Below are 27,500 nucleotides of genomic sequence, written 5' to 3'. Positions count from 1 at the left end.
CAACCACAACATTGACTACAACAACTACAACATATGTGCCTACAACTTTGCCAACTACAACCACAACGCCAACTACAACCACAACGCCAACTACAACCACAATGCCAACTACAACCACAACGCCAACTACAACCACAACGCCAACTACTACGACCACACCAACTACAACCACAACGCCAACTACTACGACCACACCAACTACAACCACAACATTGACTACAACAACTACAACATATGTACCAACAACTTTGCCAACTACAACCACAACGCCAACTACAACCACAACACCAACTACAACCACAACGCCAACTACAACCACAACGCCAACTACAACCACAATGCCAACTACAACCACAACGCCAACTACAACCACAACGCCAACTACTACGACCACACCAACTACTACGACCACAATGCCAACTACAACTATAACATCAACTACTATAACTACAACGCCTACTACAACAACCACAATACCAACTACAACTACAACTACGACCACAACGCAAGCTATAACTACGACAACCACGATGCCTACAACTACTACACCCACCACACCGATACCCACAACTACAATCTCGATACCAACTACAACCTTAACAACGGCAACTACAACCTCAACCACAACGCCTAATACAACCACGTCACCGACAACAACCACGATTTCAACTATAACCACAACACCATCTACAACCACTACGCCAACTACAACCACAACTTCAACTACAACCAGGATGCCAACAACTAAAACAACGACGCCTACAACACCAACTACAACTATAACTACAACGCCAACTACAACGTCAACTACAACTACAACGTCAACTACAACTACAACGCCAACTACAACTACAACGCCAACTACAATCACAATGCCAACAACTACAACCACGATGCCTACAACTACAACGCCAGCTACAATCACAACACTAACTACAACCACTACGCCGCTTAGAACTACAACAAAAACGCCAACCACAACCACGACTCCAATTACCACTACAACCATGATGCCAACTACAATCATAATGCCTACAACTACAACGACGCCAACTACAACCACAAAAACAACACAAGAGGAGGATATCACACACACTAAGACCACAACACCTACAACCACAACGCCAACAAGAGCGCCAGCTACAACTACAACCTCAACGTCAATTGCAACCACAAGACCAGCTACAGTCACAACCCTGACACCAGCTCCAACTACAACAGTGACTACCTCCACAATCACACCAGTAACCACAACGCCAACTACAACCACAACTACAGCACCAACTACAACCACAAAACCAACTACAACCACAACTCCAACACCAACTACAACCACGACAACGGCACCAACAACCAGAACACCAACCACAACTACAACGCCAACACCAACAAAAGCGCCAATTATAACTACAACCTCAACGCCAAATGCAACAACAACGCTAACTCCAGCCACAACCACAACACCAACTACTTCTACAACCACCCCAGTAACCACAACGCCAACTACAAACATAACTACAACCTCAACTTCAAAACCAGTTACAACCAGAACACCGATACACTCAACAACACCAACAACCACAACGCCAACTACAACTACAACATCGACACCCTCGACGACATCAACAACCACAACGCCAACTACAGCCAAAGAAAATGCAACTAAAACATCCACAATCACAACGCCATCTACAACCACAGAGGCAACAACAACCCCAAATACAAAAACCACGAAAACGGCAACCACAACCAAAAAACCTACACCAAAGACCACAATTGAAAAGCTCATTACAACAGCGTCTACTACAACCACTTCACAATCAACAGCCAAGACAACACAAGAAGATAAAGTAAAAACTACACCCTCAGAAATATCCACAAATCCAACCACAACCGCACCCCCAACTACAACCACAATGCCAACTACAACCACAACACCAACTACAACCACAACACCAATTACAACCAAAATGTCAAACGCAACCCCTGAGCAAACCTTACCTACAACAAAGAAAACGACAATTGAAATTTTGACAACACCGTCAACTACAACTACATCCCGCCAACCAAAAACTACAACTTTGTCAACAATAACTCCTACAATCGCAGAGCCTAAATCACCCACAACTACAAATATTACGACAATTGAGAAATTAATGACAACATTACCCTCAACTACAACTACTTCCCAACAACCAACAACTTCACCAAAGACCACGCAGGAAGAAGCTCAAACACCAACTAAAAACATAACAAAAACTACAACCACACCAGCTGCAACCACAATGCCAACCAAAACGTCAACTAAAGCTAAAACAGAAATCATATCTACAACCACAACCTCAAAGCCCACACAACCTACAACAAACACCACAATAGAAAAGTTGATGACAACACCAGCCTCAACTACAACTATTTCACAACAACCAACAACTTCACCAGAGACCACACAAGGAGAATCTCAAACACCAACTGCAACCAAAAAGCCAACCAAAACAACATCTACGACTACAAATACTACTATAGAAACCACACAAACAGCCACAACCACAGAGCCTACAACCCCAGAGTCTACAAGATCTACAACTAAGACCACAACTGAGGAGTTGATAACAGCACCAGCTACAACTACTTCCCAACAACCAACAACTTCACCAAGGACCACGCAGGAAGAAGCTCAAACACCATCAACCACAACAAAAACTACGCCCACGCCATCTGTAACTAAAACGCCAACTACAACCACAACACCAACAACAACCACAATGCCAACTACAACCACAACACCAACTACAACCACAAAGCCAACTGCAACCACAACCACAACCTCAGAGCCTACGCCACCTACAGTAATGAAAACCACAATTAAGGAGTTCATAACAACACCAGCCCGAACTAAAACTACTTCAAAACAACCAACAACTTCACCAAAGACTACACAAGAAGAATCTCAAATACAAACTACCACTACCACAATAACTACAACTGTACACACAACCACACCAACTCCAACCAAAAAACCAACCAAAACACCATCTACGACAACATATACTGCAACAGAAACCACACAAACAGCCACAAACACAGAGCCTTCAAAACCTACAACAAAGAAAATCACAGTTAAGGAGTTCATGACAACACCAGTCTCAACTACAACTACTTCCCAAAAACCAACAACTTCATTAGAGACCACACAAGAAGCTCAAACACCAACTACTACTACAACACCCAATACAACCAAACATACGACCACTCGAGGTGCAACCACAACGCCAACTCCAACCATACCTAGAACTACAACCACAATGACAACTGGAACAGATAAAACATCTACAACCACTAAACAAGAGCCTACCCGACCTACAACAATGAAGACTACAATTGAGGAGCTGATGACAACGCCAGTCACAACTACAACTACTTCGCAACAACCAACAACTTATCAAAAGACCACACAAAATGTTCAAACAGGAACTACAACCACAACGGCATCCAAAACATCAACTACAACCAAATCGACAATTGGACCAGAAACCGCACCTAACACCACAACACCGGAGTCTAAAAGATCTACAACTAAGACCACAACTGAGGAGTTGGTAACACCACCAGCTACAACTACTTCCCAACAACCAACAACTTCACCAAAGACCACGCAGGAAGAAGCTCAAACGCCATCAACTACAACAAAAACTACACCCACGCCATCTGTAACCAAAACGCCAACTACAACCACAAAGCCAACTGCAAATGAAACCACACCTACAACCACAACGTCAGCCGAAACACCAAGTACAACAAAATCGTCAGTTCGAACAGAAACCACACCTACAGCCACAACCCCAGAGTCTACAACGTCTGCAACTAAGTCCACAAGTGAGGAGTTGGTAACAGCAACATCTAAAACTACTTCTCAACAACCAACAACTTCACCAAAGACCACACAGGAAGAAGCTCAAACACCAACAACTACAACAAAAACTACATCCACGCCACCTGTAACCAAAACGCCAATTACAACCGCAAAGCCAACTGCAACTGAAACCACACCTACAACCATAACGCCAGCCGAAACACCAACCATAACAAAATCGTCAGTTCGAACAGAAACCACACCTACACCCACAACCCCAGAGTCTACAACATCTGCAACTAAGTCCACAAGTGAGGAGTTGGTAACACCACCAGCTACAACTACTTCCCAACAACCAACAACTTCACCAAACACCACACAAGAAGAATCTCAAAAACAAACTACCGCAACCACAATAACTACAACTACACAAACAACCATAGCAACAGCAACCAAAAAGCCAACCAAAACATCATCTACGACAACATATACTGCAACAGAAACCACACAAACAGCCACAAGCACAGAGCCTTCAAGACCTACAACAAAGAAAACCACAGTTAAGGAGTTCATGACAACACCAGTCTCACCTACATCTACTTCTCAAATACCAACAACTTCATTAGAGACCACACAAGAAGCTCATGGACCAACTACTACAACACCCTATACAACCAAACATACGACCACTCGAGGTGCAACCACAACACCAACTCCAACCATTCCTACAACTACAACCACAATGACAACTGGAACAGAAAAAACATTTACTAAACAAGAGCCTACCCGACCTACAACAATGAAGACTACAATTGAGGAGCTGATGACAACGCCAGTCACAACTACAACTACTTCGCAACAACCAACAACTTATTCAAAGACCACACAAAATATTCAAACAGGAACTACAACCACAACGGCATCCAAAACATCAACTACAACCAAATCGACAATTGCACCAGAAACCACACCTAACGCCACAACACCGGAGTCTACAAGATCTACAACTAAGACCACAACTGAGGAGTTGGTAACACCACCAGCTACAACTACATCCCAACAACCAACAACTTCACCAAAGACCACGCAGGAAGAAGCTCAAACACCATCAACTACAACAAAAACTACACCCACGCCATCTGTAACCAAAACGCCAACTACAACCACAAAGCCAACTGCAACTGAAACCACACCTACAACCACAACGTCAGCCGAAACACCAAGTATAACAAAATCGTCAGTTCGAACAGAAACCACACCTACAGCCACAACCCCAGAGTCAACAAGATCTGCATCTAATTCCACAAGTGAGGAGTTGGTAACACCACCAGCTACAACTACTTCCCAACAACCGACAACTTCACCAAAGACTACACAGGAAGAGGCTCAATGACCAACAACCACAACAAAAACTACACCCACGCCATCTGTAACCAAAACGCCAACTACAACCACAAAGCCAACTGCAACTGAAACCACACCTACAACCACAACGTCAGCCGAAACGGCAAGTATAACTAAATCATCAGTTCGAACAGAAACCACAACTACAGCCACAACACCAGAGTCTACAACATCTGCAACTAAGTCCACAAGTGAGGAGTTGGTGACAGCAACATCTAAAACTACTTCTCAACAACCAACAACTTCACCAAAGACCACACAGGAAGAAGCTCAAACTCTAACAACCACAACAAAAACTACATCCACGCCACCTGTAACCAAAACGCCAACTACAACCATATAGCCAACTGCAACTGAAACCACACCTACAACCACAACGCCAACCGAAACACCAACCATAACAAAATCGTCAGTTCGAACAGAAACCACACCTACACCCACAACCCCAGAGTCTACAACATCTGCAACTAAGTCCACAAGTGAGGAGTTGGTAACACCACCAGCTACAACTACTTCCCAACAACCAACAACTTCACCAAACACCACACAAGAAGAATCTCAAAAACAAACTACCGCTACCACAATAACTACATCTGCACAAACAACCAAACCAACAGAAACCAAAAAGCCAACCAAAACACCATCTACGACAACATATACTGCAACAGAAACCACACAAACAGCCACAAGCACAGAGCCTTCAAGACCTACAACAAAGAAAACCACAGTTAAGGAGTTCATGACAACACCAGTCTCACCTACAACTACTTCCCAAATACCAACAACTTCATTAGAGACCACACAAGAAGCTCAAAGACCAACTAGTACAACACCCTATACAACCAAATATATGACCACTCGAGGTGGAACCACAACGCCAACTCCAACCATACCTACAACTACAACCACAATGACAACTGGAACAGAAAAAACATCTACAACCACTAAACCAGAGCCTACCCGATCTACAACAATGACGACTACAATTGAGGAGCTGATGACAACGCCAGTCACAACTACAACTACTTCGCAACAACCAACAACTTATTCAAAGACCACACAAAATATTCAAACAGGAACTACAACCACAACGGCATCCAAAACATCAACTACAACCAAATCGACAATTGGACCAGAAACCACACCTAACGCCACAACACCGGAGTCTACAAGATCTACAACTAAGACCACAACTGAGGAGTTGGTAACACCACCAGCTACAACTACATCCCAACAACCAACAACTTCACCAAAGACCACGCAGGAAGAAGCTCAAACACCATCAACTACAACAAAAACTACACCCACGCCATCTGTAACCAAAACGCCAACTACAACCACAAAGCCAACTGCAACTGAAACCACACCTACAACCACAACGTCAGCCGAAACATCAAGTATAACAAAATCGTCAGTTCGAACAGAAACCACACCTACAGCCACAACCCCAGAGTCAACAAGATCTGCAACTAAGTCCACAAGTGAGGAGTTGGTAACACCACCAGCTACAACTACTTCCCAACAACCGACAACTTCACCAAAGACTACACAGGAAGAAGCTCAAAGACCAACAACCACAACAAAAACTACACCCACGCCATCTGTATCCAAAACGCCAACTACAACCACAAAGCCAACTGCAACTGAAACCACACCTACAACCACAACGTCAGCCGAAACACCAAGTATAACTAAATCATCAGTTCGAACAGAAACCACACCTACAGCCACAACACCAGAGTCTACAACATCTGCAACTAAGTCCACAAGTGAGGAGTTGGTGACAGCAACATCTAAAACTACTTCTCAACAACCAACAACTTCACCAAAGACCACACAGGAAGAAGCTCAAACACTAACAACCACAACAAAAACTACATCCACGCCACCTGTAACCAAAACGCCAACTACAACCGTAAAGCCAACTGCAACTGAAACCACACCTACAACCACAACGCCAACCGAAACACCAACCATAACAAAATCGTCAGTTCGAACAGAAACCACACCTACACCCACAACCCCAGAGTCTACAACATCTGCAACTAAGTCCACAAGTGAGGAGTTGGTAACACCACCAGCTACAACTACTTCCCAACAACCAACAACTTCACCAAACACCACACAAGAAGAATCTCAAAAACAAACTACCGCTACCACAATAACTACATCTGCACAAACAACCAAACCAACAGCAACCAAAAAGCCAACCAAAACACCATCTACGACAACATATACTGCAACAGAAACCACACAAACAGCCACAAGCACAGAACCTTCAAGACCTACAACAAAGGAAACCACAGTTAAGGAGTTCATGACAACACCAGTCTCACCTACAACTACTTCCCAAATACCAACAACTTCATTAGAGACCACACAGGAAGCTCAAAGACCAACTACTACAACACCCTATACAACCAAATATATGACCACTCGAGGTGCAACCACAACGCCAACTCCAACCATACCTACAACTACAACCACAATGACAAATGGAACAGAAAAAACATCTACAACCACTAAACCAGAGCCTACCCGATCTACAACAATGAAGACTACAATTGAGGAGCTGATGACAACGCCAGTCACAACTACAACTACTTCGCAACAACCAACAACTTATTCAAAGACCACACAAAATATTCAAACAGGAACTACAACCACAACGGCATCCAAAACATCAACTACAACCAAATCGACAATTGGACCAGAAACCACACCTAACGCCACAACACCGGAGTCTACAAGATCTACAACTAAGACCACAACTGAGGAGTTGGTAACACCACCAGCTACAACTACATCCCAACAACCAACAACTTCACCAAAGACCACGCAGGAAGAAGCTCAAACACCATCAACTACAACAAAAACTACACCCACGCCATCTGTAACCAAAACGCCAACTACAACCACAAAGCCAACCGCAACTGAAACCACACCTACAACCACAACGTCAGCCGAAACACCAAGTATAACAAAATCGTCAGTTCGAACAGAAACCACACCTACAGCCACAACCCCAGAGTCAACAAGATCTGCAACTAAGTCCACAAGTGAGGAGTTGGTAACACCACCAGCTACAACTACTTCCCAACAACCGACAACTTCACCAAAGACTACACAGGAAGAAGCTCAAAGACCAACAACCACAACAAAAACTACACCCACGCCATCTGTACCAAAAACGCCAACTACAACCACAAAGCCAACTGCAAATGAAACCACACCTACAACCACAACGTCAGCCGAAACACCAAGTATAACTAAATCATCAGTTCGAACAGAAACCACACCTACAGCCACAACACCAGAGTCTACAACATCTGCAACTAAGTCCACAAGTGAGGAGTTGGTGACAGCAACATCTAAAACTACTTCTCAACAACCAACAACTTCACCAAAGACCACACAGGAAGAAGCTCAAACACTAACAACCACAACAAAAACTACATCCACGCCACCTGTAACCAAAACGCCAACTACAACCGTAAAGCCAACTGCAACTGAAACCACACCTACAACCACAACGCCAACCGAAACACCAACCATAACAAAATCGTCAGTTCGAACAGAAACCACACCTACACCCACAACCCCAGAGTCTACAACATCTGCAACTAAGTCCACAAGTGAGGAGTTGGTAACACCACCAGCTACAACTACTTCCCAACAACCAACAACTTCACCAAACACCACACAAGAAGAATCTCAAAAACAAACTACCGCTACCACAATAACTACATCTGCACAAACAACCAAACCAACAGCAACCAAAAAGCCAACCAAAACACCATCTACGACAACATATACTGCAACAGAAACCACACAAACAGCCACAAGCACAGAACCTTCAAGACCTACAACAAAGAAAACCACAGTTAAGGAGTTCATGACAACACCAGTCTCACCTACAACTACTTCCCAAATACCAACAACTTCATTAGAGACCACACAGGAAGCTCAAAGACCAACTACTACAACACCCTATACAACCAAATATATGACCACTCGAGGTGCAACCACAACGCCAACTCCAACCATACCTACAACTACAACCACAATGACAAATGGAACAGAAAAAACATCTACAACCACTAAACCAGAGCCTACCCGATCTACAACAATGAAGACTACAATTGAGGAGCTGATGACAACGCCAGTCACAACTACAACTACTTCGCAACAACCAACAACTTATTCAAAGACCACACAAAATATTCAAACAGGAACTACAACCACAACGGCATCCAAAACATCAACTGCAACCAAATCGACAATTGCACCAGAAACCACACCTAACGCCACAACACCGGAGTCTACAAGATCTACAACTAAGACCACAACTGAGGAGTTGGTAACACCACCAGCTACAACTACATCCCAACAACCAACAACTTCACCAAAGACCACGCAGGAAGAAGCTCAAACACCATCAACTACAACAAAAACTACACCCACGCCATCTGTAACCAAAACGCCAACTACAACCACAAAGCCAACCGCAACTGAAACCACACCTACAACCACAACGTCAGCCGAAACACCAAGTATAACAAAATCGTCAGTTCGAACAGAAACCACACCTACAGCCACAACCCCAGAGTCAACAAGATCTGCAACTAAGTCCACAAGTGAGGAGTTGGTAACACCACCAGCTACAACTACTTCCCAACAACCGACAACTTCACCAAAGACTACAAAGGAAGAAGCTCAAAGACCAACAACCACAACAAAAACTACACCCACGCCATCTGTAACCAAAACGCCAACTACAACCACAAAGCCAACTGCAAATGAAACCACACCTACAACCACAACGTCAGCCGAAACACCAAGTATAACTAAATCATCAGTTCGAACAGAAACCACACCTACAGCCACAACCCCAGAGTCTACAACATCTGCAACTAAGTCCACAAGTGAGGAGTTGGTGACAGCAACATCTAAAACTACTTCTCAACAACCAACAACTTCACCAAAGACCACACAGGAAGAAGCTCAAACACTAACAACCACAACAAAAACTACATCCACGCCACCTGTAACCAAAACGCCAACTACAACCGTAAAGCCAACTGCAACTGAAACCACACCTACAACCACAACGCCAACCGAAACACCAACCATAACAAAATCGTCAGTTCGAACAGAAACCACACCTACACCCACAACCCCAGAGTCTACAACATCTGCAACTAAGTCCACAAGTGAGGAGTTGGTAACACCACCAGCTACAACTACTTCCCAACAACCAACAACTTCACCAAACACCACACAAGAAGAATCTCAAAAACAAACTACCGCTACCACAATAACTACATCTGCACAAACAACCAAACCAACAGCAACCAAAAAGCCAACCAAAACACCATCTACGACAACATATACTGCAACAGAAACCACACAAACAGCCACAAGCACAGAACCTTCAAGACCTACAACAAAGAAAACCACAGTTAAGGAGTTCATGACAACACCAGTCTCACCTACAACTACTTCCCAAATACCAACAACTTCATTAGAGACCACACAGGAAGCTCAAAGACCAACTACTACAACACCCTATACAACCAAATATATGACCACTCGAGGTGCAACCACAACGCCAACTCCAACTATACCTACAACTACAACCACAATGACAACTGGAACAGAAAAAACATCTACAACCACTAAACCAGAGCCTACCCGATCTACAACAATGAAGACTACAATTGAGGAGCTGATGACAACGCCAGTCACAACTACAACTACTTCGCAACAACCAACAACTTATTCAAAGACCACACAAAATATTCAAACAGGAACTACAACCACAACGGCATCCAAAACATCAACTACAACCAAATCGACAATTGCACCAGAAACCACACCTAACGCCACAACACCGGAGTCTACAAGATCTACAACTAAGACCACAACTGAGGAGTTGGTAACACCACCAGCTACAACTACATCCCAACAACCAACAACTTCACCAAAGACCACGCAGGAAGAAGCTCAAACACCATCAACTACAACAAAAACTACACCCACGCCATCTGTAACCAAAATGCCAACTACAACCACAAAGCCAACCGCAACTGAAACCACACCTATAACCACAACGTCAGCCGAAACACCAAGTATAACAAAATCGTCAGTTCGAACAGAAACCACACCTACAGCCACAACCCCAGAGTCAACAAGATCTGCAACTAAGTCCACAAGTGAGGAGTTGGTAACACCACCAGCTACAACTACTTCCCAACAACCGACAACTTCACCAAAGACTACAAAGGAAGAAGCTCAAAGACCAACAACCACAACAAAAACTACACCCACGCCATCTGTACCAAAAAACGCCAACTACAACAACAAAGCCAACTGCAACTGAAACCACACCTACAACCACAACGTCAGCCGAAACACCAAGTATAACTAAATCATCAGTTCGAACAGAAACCACACCTACAGCCACAACACCAGAGTCTACAACATCTGCAACTAAGTCCACAAGTGAGGAGTTGGTGACAGCAACATCTAAAACTACTTCTCAACAACCAACAACTTCACCAAAGACCACACAGGAAGAAGCTCAAACACTAACAACCACAACAAAAACTACATCCACGCCACCTGTAACCAAAACGCCAACTACAACCGTAAAGCCAACTGCAACTGAAACCACACCTACAACCACAACGCCAACCGAAACACCAACCATAACAAAATCGTCAGTTCGAACAGAAACCACACCTACACCCACAACCCCAGAGTCTACAACATCTGCAACTAAGTCCACAAGTGAGGAGTTGGTAACACCACCAGCTACAACTACTTCCCAACAACCAACAACTTCACCAAACACCACACAAGAAGAATCTCAAAAACAAACTACCGCTACCACAATAACTACATCTGCACAAACAACCAAACCAACAGCAACCAAAAAGCCAACCAAAACACCATCTACGACAACATATACTGCAACAGAAACCACACAAACAGCCACAAGCACAGAACCTTCAAGACCTACAACAAAGGAAACCACAGTTAAGGAGTTCATGACAACACCAGTCTCACCTACAACTACTTCCCAAATACCAACAACTTCATTAGAGACCACACAGGAAGCTCAAAGACCAACTACTACAACACCCTATACAACCAAATATATGACCACTCGAGGTGCAACCACAACGCCAACTCCAACTATACCTACAACTACAACCACAATGACAACTGGAACAGAAAAAACATCTACAACCACTAAACCAGAGCCTACCCGATCTACAACAATGAAGACTACAATTGAGGAGCTGATGACAACGCCAGTCACAACTACAACTACTTCGCAACAACCAACAACTTATTCAAAGACCACACAAAATATTCAAACAGGAACTACAACCACAACGGCATCCAAAACATCAACTACAACCAAATCGACAATTGGACCAGAAACCACACCTAACGCCACAACACCGGAGTCTACAAGATCTACAACTAAGACCACAACTGAGGAGTTGGTAACACCACCAGCTACAACTACATCCCAACAACCAACAACTTCACCAAAGACCACGCAGGAAGAAGCTCAAACACCATCAACTACAACAAAAACTACACCCACGCCATCTGTAACCAAAACGCCAACTACAACCACAAAGCCAACCGCAACTGAAACCACACCTACAACCACAACGTCAGCCGAAACACCAAGTATAACAAAATCGTCAGTTCGAACAGAAACCACACCTACAGCCACAACCCCAGAGTCAACAAGATCTGCAACTAAGTCCACAAGTGAGGAGTTGGTAACACCACCAGCTACAACTACTTCCCAACAACCGACAACTTCACCAAAGACTACAAAGGAAGAAGCTCAAAGACCAACAACCACAACAAAAACTACACCCACGCCATCTGTACCAAAAACGCCAACTACAACCACAAAGCCAACTGCAAATGAAACCACATCTACAACCGCAACGTCAGCCGAAACACCAAGTATAACTAAATCATCAGTTCGAACAGAAACCACACCTACAGCCACAACACCAGAGTCTACAACATCTGCAACTAAGTCCACAAGTGAGGAGTTGGTGACAGCAACATCTAAAACTACTTCTCAACAACCAACAACTTCACCAAAGACCACACAGGAAGAAGCTCAAACACTAACAACCACAACAAAAACTACATCCACGCCACCTGTAACCAAAACGCCAACTACAACCGTAAAGCCAACTGCAACTGAAACCACACCTACAACCACAACGCCAACCGAAACACCAACCATAACAAAATCGTCAGTTCGAACAGAAACCACACCTACACCCACAACCCCAGAGTCTACAACATCTGCAACTAAGTCCACAAGTGAGGAGTTGGTAACACCACCAGCTACAACTACTTCCCAACAACCAACAACTTCACCAAACACCACACAAGAAGAATCTCAAAAACAAACTACCGCTACCACAATAACTACATCTGCACAAACAACCAAACCAACAGCAACCAAAAAGCCAACCAAAACACCATCTACGACAACATATACTGCAACAGAAACCACACAAACAGCCACAAGCACAGAACCTTCAAGACCTACAACAAAGGAAACCACAGTTAAGGAGTTCATGACAACACCAGTCTCACCTACAACTACTTCCCAAATACCAACAACTTCATTAGAGACCACACAGGAAGCTCAAAGACCAACTACTACAACACCCTATACAACCAAATATATGACCACTCGAGGTGCAACCACAACGCCAACTCCAACTATACCTACAACTACAACCACAATGACAACTGGAACAGAAAAAACATCTACAACCACTAAACCAGAGCCTACCCGATCTACAACAATGAAGACTACAATTGAGGAGCTGATGACAACGCCAGTCACAACTACAACTACTTCGCAACAACCAACAACTTATTCAAAGACCACACAAAATATTCAAACAGGAACTACAACCACAACGGCATCCAAAACATCAACTGCAACCAAATCGACAATTGCACCAGAAACCACACCTAACGCCACAACACCGGAGTCTACAAGATCTACAACTAAGACCACAACTGAGGAGTTGGTAACACCACCAGCTACAACTACATCCCAACAACCAACAACTTCACCAAAGACCACGCAGGAAGAAGCTCAAACACCATCAACTACAACAAAAACTACACCCACGCCATCTGTAACCAAAACGCCAACTACAACCACAAAGCCAACCGCAACTGAAACCACACCTACAACCACAACGTCAGCCGAAACACCAGGTATAACAAAATCGTCAGTTCGAACAGAAACCACACCTACAGCCACAACCCCAGAGTCAACAAGATCTGCAACTAAGTCCACAAGTGAGGAGTTGGTAACACCACCAGCTACAACTACTTCCCAACAACCGACAACTTCACCAAAGACTACAAAGGAAGAAGCTCAAAGACCAACAACCACAACAAAAACTACACCCACGCCATCTGTAACCAAAACGCCAACTACAACCACAAAGCCAACTGCAAATGAAACCACACCTACAACCACAACGTCAGCCGAAACACCAAGTATAACTAAATCATCAGTTCGAACAGAAACCACACCTACAGCCACAACACCAGAGTCTACAACATCTGCAACTAAGTCCACAAGTGAGGAGTTGGTGACAGCAACATCTAAAACTACTTCTCAACAACCAACAACTTCACCAAAGACCACACAGGAAGAAGCTCAAACACTAACAACCACAACAAAAACTACATCCACGCCACCTGTAACCAAAACGCCAACTACAACCGTAAAGCCAACTGCAACTGAAACCACACCTACAACCACAACGCCAACCGAAACACCAACCATAACAAAATCGTCAGTTCGAACAGAAATCACACCTACACCCACAACCCCAGAGTCTACAACATCTGCAACTAAGTCCACAAGTGAGGAGTTGGTAACACCACCAGCTACAACTACTTCCCAACAACCAACAACTTCACCAAACACCACACAAGAAGAATCTCAAAAACAAACTACCGCTACCACAATAACTACATCTGCACAAACAACCAAACCAACAGCAACCAAAAAGCCAACCAAAACACCATCTACGACAACATATACTGCAACAGAAACCACACAAACAGCCACAAGCACAGAACCTTCAAGACCTACAACAAAGGAAACCACAGTTAAGGAGTTCATGACAACACCAGTCTCACCTACAACTACTTCCCAAATACCAACAACTTCATTAGAGACCACACAGGAAGCTCAAAGACCAACTACTACAACACCCTATACAACCAAATATATGACCACTCGAGGTGCAACCACAACGCCAACTCCAACTATACCTACAACTACAACCACAATGACAACTGGAACAGAAAAAACATCTACAACCACTAAACCAGAGCCTACCCGATCTACAACAATGAAGACTACAATTGAGGAGCTGATGACAACGCCAGTCACAACTACAACTACTTCGCAACAACCAACAACTTATTCAAAGACCACACAAAATATTCAAACAGGAACTACAACCACAACGGCATCCAAAACATCAACTGCAACCAAATCGACAATTGGACCAGAAACCACACCTAACGCCACAACACCGGAGTCTACAAGATCTACAACTAAGACCACAACTGAGGAGTTGGTAACACCACCAGCTACAACTACATCCCAACAACCAACAACTTCACCAAAGACCACGCAGGAAGAAGCTCAAACACCATCAACTACAACAAAAACTACACCCACGCCATCTGTAACCAAAACGCCAACTACAACCACAAAGCCAACCGCAACTGAAACCACACCTACAACCACAACGTCAGCCGAAACACCAAGTATAACAAAATCGTCAGTTCGAACAGAAACCACACCTACAGCCACAACCCCAGAGTCAACAAGATCTGCAACTAAGTCCACAAGTGAGGAGTTGGTAACACCACCAGCTACAACTACTTCCCAACAACCGACAACTTCACCAAAGACTACACAGGAAGAAGCTCAAAGACCAACAACCACAACAAAAACTACACCCACGCCATCTGTAACCAAAACGCCAACTACAACCACAAAGCCAACTGCAAATGAAACCACACCTACAACCACAACGTCAGCCGAAACACCAAGTATAACTAAATCATCAGTTCGAACAGAAACCACACCTACAGCCACAACACCAGAGTCTACAACATCTGCAACTAAGTCCACAAGTGAGGAGTTGGTGACAGCAACATCTAAAACTACTTCTCAACAACCAACAACTTCACCAAAGACCACACAGGAAGAAGCTCAAACACCAACTACCACAACAAAAACTACGTCCACGCCACCTGTAACCAAAACGCCAACTACAACCGAAAAGCCAACTGCAACTGAAACCACACCTACAACCACAACGCCAGCCGAAACACCAACCATAACAAAATCGTCAGTTCGAACAGAAACCACACCTACACCCACAACCCCAGAGTCTACAACATCTGCAACTAAGTCCACAAGTGAGGAGTTGGTAACACCACCAGCTACAACTACTTCCCAACAACCAACAACTTCACCAAACACCACACAAGAAGAATCTCAAAAACAAACTACCGCTACCACAATAACTACATCTGCACAAACAACCAAACCAACAGCAACCAAAAAGCCAACCAAAACACCATCTACGACAACATATACTGCAACAGAAACCACACAAACAGCCACAAGCACAGAACCTTCAAGACCTACAATAAAGAAAACCACAGTTAAGGAGTTCATGACAACACCAGTCTCACCTACAACTACTTCCCAAATACCAACAACTTCATTAGAGACCACACAAGAAGCTCAAAGACCAACTACTACAACACCCTATACAACCAAATATATGACCACTCGAGGTGCAACCACAACGCCAACTCCAACCATACCTACAACTACAACCACAATGACAACTGGAACAGAAAAAACATTTACTAAACCAGAGCCTACCCGATCTACAACAATGAAGACTACAATTGAGGAGCTGATGACAACGCCAGTCACAACTACAACTACTTCGCAACAACCAACAACTTATTCAAAGACCACACAAAATATTCAAACAGGAACTACAACCACAACGGCATCCAAAACATCAACTACAACCAAATCGACAATTGCACCAGAAACCACACCTAACGCCACAACACCGGAGTCTACAAGATCTACAACTAAGACTACACAGGAAGAAGCTCAAAGACCAACAACCACAACAAAAACTACACCCACGCCATCTGTAACCAAAACGCCAACTACAACCACAAAGTCAACTGCAACTGAAACAAAACCTACAACCACAACGCCAGCCGAAACACCAAGTATAACAACCGAGCAAGTTGAACCAACAAACACTCCAAGACAACCGACTACAATCCACAGAGAAACATCACCCACTACTCATGCTATTGGAACAACGACAATCAAAACAACATCTCCATGGCCAAACCCACCTAGTCCCACTCAACCAATCTCTCCAGCATCACAGGAAACAACCACGCCAATCGAAAGAACCACAACCAAACAACAAACGACGACGCCACATGGAGATAAAACTCCTTCAAAGCCACTAAGTACAATACAAGAACCAACAACTTCTCCCACCAAAGAAACATCTCTAACAACAAAAGAAGTAAACAAACCAACCGAAGCAACAACTCTACAAACAGGAACATTATCCACGGAACAAAACACTACACCATCCGAAGGAACATCTACAATACGCCAACATACAACTACATCAAAGTTACAGTCAACATCACAACCACCAACAACATCTAGCGAAATACCAACAGCAACTATCCAAACGACATCTCCTTCAAGCGAATCGACACCTTCATTGAAGAGAACAACTACTCTAACCCCAGAAACAAGTACTCCACCTCAAGCAAAAACTACACCAACGCAAGAAACGATTTCGACAGCATCACCCGCAACAACTAAACCATCTCCTACAACTAAACAACAAACAACAGTATCACAAGAAACAACTAAAGCAACTACACATCAACAAACATCGACCGAAATTTCAGAAGGAGCTCCATCAACAATCACTACTGTAGCACCAAAGACAACACAAGAGGAGGACAAGATCAAATCGACCACTCCGCAAACACCAACAACTACACCAAGTATAACATCTACTACTTTCCACAAAAGAACAACCGTAGCAACGCGTCACACCACCGAGCAAGTTGAACCAACAAACACTCCAAGACAACCGACTACAATCCATAGAGAAACATCACCCACTACTCATGCTATTGGAACAACGACAATCAAAACAACATCTCCAAGGCCAAAGACAACTACTCCCACTCAACCAACCACTCCAGCATCACAGGAAACAACCACGCCAATCGAAAGAACCACAACCAAACAACAAACGACGACGCCATATGAAAATAAAACTCCTTCAAGGCCACTAAGTACAACACAAGAACCAACAACCACTCCCACTAAAGAAACATCTCTAACAACAAAAGAAACAACCAAACCAACCGAAGAAACAACTCTACAAACAGAAACATTATCCACGGAACAAAACACTACACCATCCGAAGGAACATCTACAATACGCCAACATACAACTACATCAAAGTTACAGTCAACATCACAACCACCAACAACATCTAGCGAAATACCAACAGCAACTATCCAAACGACATCTCCTTCAAGCGAATCGACACCTTCATTGGAGAGAACGACTACTCTAACCCCAGATTTAAGTACTCTACCTCAAGCAAAAACTACACCAACGCAAGAAACGATTTCGACAGCATCACCCGCATCAACTGAACCATCTCCTACAACTAAACAACAAACAACAGTATCACAAGAAACAACTAAAGCAACTACACATCAACAAACATCGACCGAAATTTCAGAAGGAGCTTCATCAACAATCACTACTTCTACACCAAAGACAACACAGGAAGAGGACAAGATCAAATCGACCACCTCGCAAACACCAACAACTACACCAAGTATAACATCTACTACTTTCCACGAAAGAACAACCATAGCAACGCGTCACACCACCGAGCAAGTTGAACCAACAAACACTCCAAGACAACCGACTACAATCCACAGAGAAACATCACCCACTACTCATGCTATTGGAACAACGACAATCAAAACAACATCTCCAAGGCCAAAACCAACTACTCCCACTCAACCAATCACTCCAGCATCACAGGAAACAACCACGCCAATCGAAAGAACCACAACCAAACAACAAACGACGACGCCACATGGAGATAAAACTCCTTCAAAGCCACTAAGTACAATACAAGAACCAACAACTTCTCCCACCAAAGAAACATCTCTAACAACAAAAGAAGTAAACAAACCAACCGAAGCAACAACTCTACAAACAGGAACATTATCCACGGAACAAAACACTACACCATCCGAAGGAACATCTACAATACGCCAACATACAACTACATCAAAGTTACAGTCAACATCACAACCACCAACAACATCTAGCGAAATACCAACAGCAACTATCCAAACGACATCTCCTTCAAGCGAATCGACACCTTCATTGAAGAGAACAACTATTTTAACCCCAGAAACAAGTACTCCACCTCAAGCAAAAACTACACCAACGCAAGAAACGATTTCGACAGCATCACCCGCAACAACTAAACCATCTCCTACAACTAAACAACAAACAACAGTATCACAAGAAACAACTAAAGCAACTACACATCAACAAACATCGACCGAAATTTCAGAAGGAGCTTCATCAACAATCACTACTGTAGCACCAAAGACAACACAAGAGGAGGACAAGATCAAATCGACCACTCCGCAAACACCAACAACTACACCAAGTATAACATCTACTACTTTCCACAAAAGAACAACCGTAGCAACGCGTCACACCACCGAGCAAGTTGAACCAACAAACACTCCAAGACAACCGACTACAATCCATAGAGAAACATCACCCACTACTCATGCTATTGGAACAACGACAATCAAAACAACATCTCCAAGGCCAAAGTCAACTACTCCCACTCAACCAATCACTCCAGCATCACAGGAAACAACCACGCCAATCGAAAGAACCACAACCAAACAACAAACGACGACGCCATATGAAAATAAAACTCCTTCAAGGCCACTAAGTACAACACAAGAACCAACAACCACTCCCACTAAAGAAACATCTCTAACAACAAAAGAAACAACCAAACCAACCGAAGAAACAACTCTACAAACAGAAACATTATCCACGGAACAAAACACTACACCATCCGAAGGAACATCTACAATACGCCAACATACAACTACATCAAAGTTACAGTCAACATCACAACCACCAACAACATCTAGCGAAATACCAACAGCAACTATCCAAACGACATCTCCTTCAAGCGAATCGACACCTTCATTGGAGAGAACAACTACTCTAACCCCAGAAACAAGTACTCCACCTCAAGCAAAAACTACACCAACGCAAGAAACGATTTCGACAGCATCACCCGCATCAACTGAACCATCTCCTACAACTAAACAACAAACAACAGTATCACAAGAAACAACTAAAGCAACTACACATCAACAAACATCGACCGAAATTTCAGAAGGAGCTTCATCAACAATCACTACTTCTACACCAAAGACAACACAGGAAGAGGACAAGATCAAATCGACCACCTCGCAAACACCAACAACTACACCAAGTATAACATCTACTACTTTCCACGAAAGAACAACCATAGCAACGCGTCACACCACCGAGCAAGTTGAACCAACAAACACTCCAAGACAACCGACTACAATCCACAGAGAAACATCCCCAACTACTCATGATATTGTAACAACGACAATCAAAACAACATCTCCAAGGCCAAAACCAACTACTCCCACTCAACCAATCACTCCAGCATCACAGGAAACAACCACGCCAATCGAAAGAACCACAACCAAACAACAAACGACGACGCCACATGGAGATAAAACTCCTTCAAAGCCACTAAGTACAATACAAGAACCAACAACTTCTCCCACCAAAGAAACATCTCTAACAACAAAAGAAGTAAACAAACCAACCGAAGCAACAACTCTACAAACAGGAACATTATCCACGGAACAAAACACTACACCATCCGAAGGAACATCTACAATACGCCAACATACAACTACATCAAAGTTACAGTCAACATCACAACCACCAACAACATCTAGCGAAATACCAACAGCAACTATCCAAACGACATCTCCTTCAAGCGAATCGACACCTTCATTGAAGAGAACAACTACTCTAACCCCAGAAACAAGTACTCCACCTCAAGCAAAAACTACACCAACGCAAGAAACGATTTCGACAGCATCACCCGCAACAACTAAACCATCTCCTACAACTAAACAACAAACAACAGTATCACAAGAAACAACTAAAGCAACTACACATCAACAAACATCGACCGAAATTTCAGAAGGAGCTCCATCAACAATCACTACTGTAGCACCAAAGACAACACAAGAGGAGGACAAGATCAAATCGACCACTCCGCAAACACCAACAACTACACCAAGTATAACATCTACTACTTTCCACAAAAGAACAACCGTAGCAACGCGTCACACCACCGAGCAAGTTGAACCAACAAACACTCCAAGACAACCGACTACAATCCATAGAGAAACATCACCCACTACTCATGCTATTGGAACAACGACAATCAAAACAACATCTCCAAGGCCAAAACCAACTACTCCCACTCAACCAACCACTCCAGCATCACAGGAAACAACCACGCCAATCGAAAGAACCACAGCCAAACAACAAACGACGACGTCATATGAAAATAAAACTCCTTCAAGGCCACTAAGTACAACACAAGAACCAACAACCACTCCCACTAAAGAAACATCTCTAACAACAAAAGAAACAACCAAACCAACCGAAGAAACAACTCTACAAACAGAAACATTATCCACGGAACAAAACACTACACCATCCGAAGGAACATCTACAATACGCCAACATACAACTACATCAAAGTTACAGTCAACATCACAACCACCAACAACATCTAGCGAAATACCAACAGCAACTATCCAAACGACATCTCCTTCAAGCGAATCGACACCTTCATTGGAGAGAACAACTACTCTAACCCCAGAAACAAGTACTCCACCTCAAGCAAAAACTACACCAACGCAAGAAACGATTTCGACAGCATCACCCGCATCAACTGAACCATCTCCTACAACTAAACAACAAACAACAGTATCACAAGAAACAACTAAAGCAACTACACATCAACAAACATCGACCGAAATTTCAGAAGGAGCTTCATCAACAATCACTACTTCTACACCAAAGACAACACAGGAAGAGGACAAGATCAAATCGACCACCTCGCAAACACCAACAACTACACCAAGTATAACATCTACTACTTTCCACGAAAGAACAACCATAGCAACGCGTCACACCACCGAGCAAGTTGAACCAACAAACACTCCAAGACAACCGACTACAATCCACAGAGAAACATCACCCACTACTCATGCTATTGGAACAACGACAATCAAAACAACATCTCCAAGGCCAAAACCAACTACTCCCACTCAACCAATCACTCCAGCATCACAGGAAACAACCACGCCAATCGAAAGAACCACAACCAAACAACAAACGACGACGCCACATGGAGATAAAACTCCTTCAAAGCCACTAAGTACAATACAAGAACCAACAACTTCTCCCACCAAAGAAACATCTCTAACAACAAAAGAAGTAAACAAACCAACCGAAGCAACAACTCTACAAACAGGAACATTATCCACGGAACAAAACACTACACCATCCGAAGGAACATCTACAATACGCCAACATACAACTACATCAAAGTTACAGTCAACATCACAACCACCAACAACATCTAGCGAAATACCAACAGCAACTATCCAAACGACATCTCCTTCAAGCGAATCGACACCTTCATTGAAGAGAACAACTACTCTAACCCCAGAAACAAGTACTCCACCTCAAGCAAAAACTACACCAACGCAAGAAACGATTTCGACAGCATCACCCGCAACAACTAAACCATCTCCTACAACTAAACAACAAACAACAGTATCACAAGAAACAACTAAAGCAACTACACATCAACAAACATCGACCGAAATTTCAGAAGGAGCTCCATCAACAATCACTACTGTAGCACCAAAGACAACACAAGAGGAGGACAAGATCAAATCGACCACTCCGCAAACACCAACAACTACACCAAGTATAACATCTACTACTTTCCACAAAAGAACAACCGTAGCAACGCGTCACACCACCGAGCAAGTTGAACCAACAAACACTCCAAGACAACCGACTACAATCCATAGAGAAACATCACCCACTACTCATGCTATTGGAACAACGACAATCAAAACAACATCTCCAAGGCCAAAGACAACTACTCCCACTCAACCAACCACTCCAGCATCACAGGAAACAACCACGCCAATCGAAAGAACCACAACCAAACAACAAACGACGACGCCATATGAAAATAAAACTCCTTCAAGGCCACTAAGTACAACACAAGAACCAACAACCACTCCCACTAAAGAAACATCTCTAACAACAAAAGAAACACCCAAACCAACCGAAGAAACAACTCTACAAACAGAAACATTATCCACGGAACAAAACACTACACCATCCGAAGGAACATCTACAATACGCCAACATACAACTACATCAAAGTTACAGTCAACATCACAACCACCAACAACATCTAGCGAAATACCAACAGCAACTATCCAAACGACATCTCCTTCAAGCAAATCGACACCTTCATTGGAGAGAACGACTACTCTAACCCCAGATTTAAGTACTCTACCTCAAGCAAAAACTACACCAACGCAAGAAACGATTTCGACAGCATCACCCGCATCAACTGAACCATCTCCTACAACTAAACAACAAACAACAGTATCACAAGAAACAACTAAAGCAACTACACATCAACAAACATCGACCGACATTTCAGAAGGAGCTTCATCAACAATCACTACTTCTACACCAAAGACAACACAGGAAGAGGACAAGATCAAATCGACCACCTCGCAAACACCAACAACTACACCAAGTATAACATCTACTACTTTCCACGAAAGAACAACCATAGCAACGCGTCACACCACCGAGCAAGTTGAACCAACAAACACTCCAAGACAACCGACTACAATCCACAGAGAAACATCACCCACTACTCATGCTATTGGAACAACGACAATCAAAACAACATCTCCAAGGCCAAAACCAACTACTCCCACTCAACCAATCACTCCAGCATCACAGGAAACAACCACGCCAATCGAAAGAACCACAACCAAACAACAAACGACGACGCCACATGGAGATAAAACTCCTTCAAAGCCACTAAGTACAATACAAGAACCAACAACTTCTCCCACCAAAGAAACATCTCTAACAACAAAAGAAGTAAACAAACCAACCGAAGCAACAACTCTACAAACAGGAACATTATCCACGGAACAAAACACTACACCATCCGAAGGAACATCTACAATACGCCAACATACAACTACATCAAAGTTACAGTCAACATCACAACCACCAACAACATCTAGCGAAATACCAACAGCAACTATCCAAACGACATCTCCTTCAAGCGAATCGACACCTTCATTGAAGAGAACAACTACTCTAACCCCAGAAACAAGTACTCCACCTCAAGCAAAAACTACACCAACGCAAGAAACGATTTCGACAGCATCACCCGCAACAACTAAACCATCTCCTACAACTAAACAACAAACAACAGTATCACAAGAAACAACTAAAGCAACTACACATCAACAAACATCGACCGAAATTTCAGAAGGAGCTCCATCAACAATCACTACTGTAGCACCAAAGACAACACAAGAGGAGGACAAGATCAAATCGACCACTCCGCAAACACCAACAACTACACCAAGTATAACATCTACTACTTTCCACAAAAGAACAACCGTAGCAACGCGTCACACCACCGAGCAAGTTGAACCAACAAACACTCCAAGACAACCGACTACAATCCATAGAGAAACATCACCCACTACTCATGCTATTGGAACAACGACAATCAAAACAACATCTCCAAGGCCAAAGACAACTACTCCCACTCAACCAACCACTCCAGCATCACAGGAAACAACCACGCCAATCGAAAGAACCACAACCAAACAACAAACGACGACGCCATATGAAAATAAAACTCCTTCAAGGCCACTAAGTACAACACAAGAACCAACAACCACTCCCACTAAAGAAACATCTCTAACAACAAAAGAAGTAAACAAACCAACCGAAGAAACAACTCTACAAACAGAAACATTATCCACGGAACAAAACACTACACCATCCGAAGGAACATCTACAATACGCCAACATACAACTACATCAAAGTTACAGTCAACATCACAACCACCAACAACATCTAGCGAAATACCAACAGCAACTATCCAAACGACATCTCCTTCAAGCGAATCGACACCTTCATTGGAGAGAACAACTACTCTAACCCCAGAAATAAGTACTCTACCTCAAGCAAAAACTACACCAACGCAAGAAACGATTTCGACAGCATCACCCGCATCAACTGAACCATCTCCTACAACTAAACAACAAACAACAGTATCACAAGAAACAACTAAAGCAACTACACATCAACAAACATCGACCGAAATTTCAGAAGGAGCTTCATCAACAATCACTACTTCTACACCAAAGACAACACAGGAAGAGGACAAGATCAAATCGACCACCTCGCAAACACCAACAACTACACCAAGTATAACATCTACTACTTTCCACGAAAGAACAACCATAGCAACGCGTCACACCACCGAGCAAGTTGAACCAACAAACACTCCAAGACAACCGACTACAATCCACAGAGAAACATCACCCACTACTCATGCTATTGGAACAACGACAATCAAAACAACATCTCCAAGGCCAAAACCAACTACTCCCACTCAACCAATCACTCCAGCATCACAGGAAACAACCACGCCAATCGAAAGAACCACAACCAAACAACAAACGACGACGCCACATGGAGATAAAACTCCTTCAAAGCCACTAAGTACAATACAAGAACCAACAACTTCTCCCACCAAAGAAACATCTCTAACAACAAAAGAAGTAAACAAACCAACCGAAGCAACAACTCTACAAACAGGAACATTATCCACGGAACAAAACACTACACCATCCGAAGGAACATCTACAATACGCCAACATACAACTACATCAAAGTTACAGTCAACATCACAACCACCAACAACATCTAGCGAAATACCAACAGCAACTATCCAAACGACATCTCCTTCAAGCGAATCGACACCTTCATTGAAGAGAACAACTACTCTAACCCCAGAAACAAGTACTCTACCTCAAGCAAAAACTACACCAACGCAAGAAACGATTTCGACAGCATCACCCGCATCAACTGAACCATCTCCTACAACTAAACAACAAACAACAGTATCACAAGAAACAACTAAAGCAACTACACATCAACAAACATCGACCGAAATTTCAGAAGGAGCTTCATCAACAATCACTACTTCTACACCAAAGACAACACAGGAAGAGGACAAGATCAAATCGACCACCTCGCAAACACCAACAACTACACCAAGTATAACATCTACTACTTTCCACGAAAGAACAACCATAGCAACGCGTCACACCACCGAGCAAGTTGAACCAACAAACACTCCAAGACAACCGACTACAATCCACAGAGAAACATCACCCACTACTCATGCTATTGGAACAACGACAATCAAAACAACATCTCCAAGGCCAAAACCAACTACTCCCACTCAACCAACCACTCCAGCATCACAGGAAACAACCACGCCAATCGAAAGAACCACAACCAAACAACAAACGACGACGCCACATGGAGATAAAACTCCTTCAAAGCCACTAAGTACAATACAAGAACCAACAACTTCTCCCACCAAAGAAACATCTCTAACAACAAAAGAAGTATACAAACCAACCGAAGCAACAACTCTACAAACAGGAACATTATCCACGGAACAAAACACTACACCATCCGAAGGAACATCTACAATACGCCAACATACCACTACATCAAAGTTACAGTCAACATCACAACCACCAACAACATCTAGCGAAATACC

At 43.3% G+C, this 27,500-nt stretch overlaps 2 protein-coding genes across 2 annotated transcripts in view; both read left to right on the top strand.

Moving 5' to 3' along the window:
• Nucleotides 1-2,116, top strand: part of Muc96D (Mucin 96D) — a gene marked incomplete at its 5' end in the record, with an annotated part of 2,447 nt that extends 331 nt beyond the window's left edge. The window contains 2 exons of the mRNA XM_076204215.1: nucleotides 1-1,990; nucleotides 2,110-2,116. The exon at nucleotides 1-1,990 is cut by the window's left edge and continues 25 nt beyond it. Coding sequence (XP_076060330.1) covers nucleotides 1-1,990; nucleotides 2,110-2,116 — 1,997 coding nt within the window. The remainder of the gene's footprint in view (nucleotides 1,991-2,109) is intronic.
• Nucleotides 2,117-2,260: 144 nt separating this feature from the next.
• LOC143036657 (uncharacterized) overlaps nucleotides 2,261-27,500 on the top strand; it is a 32,077-nt gene continuing 6,837 nt past the window's right edge. The window contains exons 1-4 of the mRNA XM_076204214.1: nucleotides 2,261-5,171; nucleotides 5,313-5,570; nucleotides 5,601-11,405; nucleotides 11,497-27,500. The exon at nucleotides 11,497-27,500 is cut by the window's right edge and continues 741 nt beyond it. Coding sequence (XP_076060329.1) covers nucleotides 2,286-5,171; nucleotides 5,313-5,570; nucleotides 5,601-11,405; nucleotides 11,497-27,500 — 24,953 coding nt within the window. The 5' untranslated portion in view covers nucleotides 2,261-2,285. The remainder of the gene's footprint in view (nucleotides 5,172-5,312; nucleotides 5,571-5,600; nucleotides 11,406-11,496) is intronic.

This window comes from Oratosquilla oratoria, chromosome 21 (genome assembly GCF_046742065.1).
Source record: "Oratosquilla oratoria isolate Oo_2021 chromosome 21, ASM4674206v1, whole genome shotgun sequence".
Lineage (NCBI taxonomy): Eukaryota > Metazoa > Arthropoda > Malacostraca > Stomatopoda > Squillidae > Oratosquilla > Oratosquilla oratoria.
The sequence above is the reverse complement of the archived record's forward strand: the minus strand, read 5'-3'. Positions and strand labels throughout refer to the sequence as shown.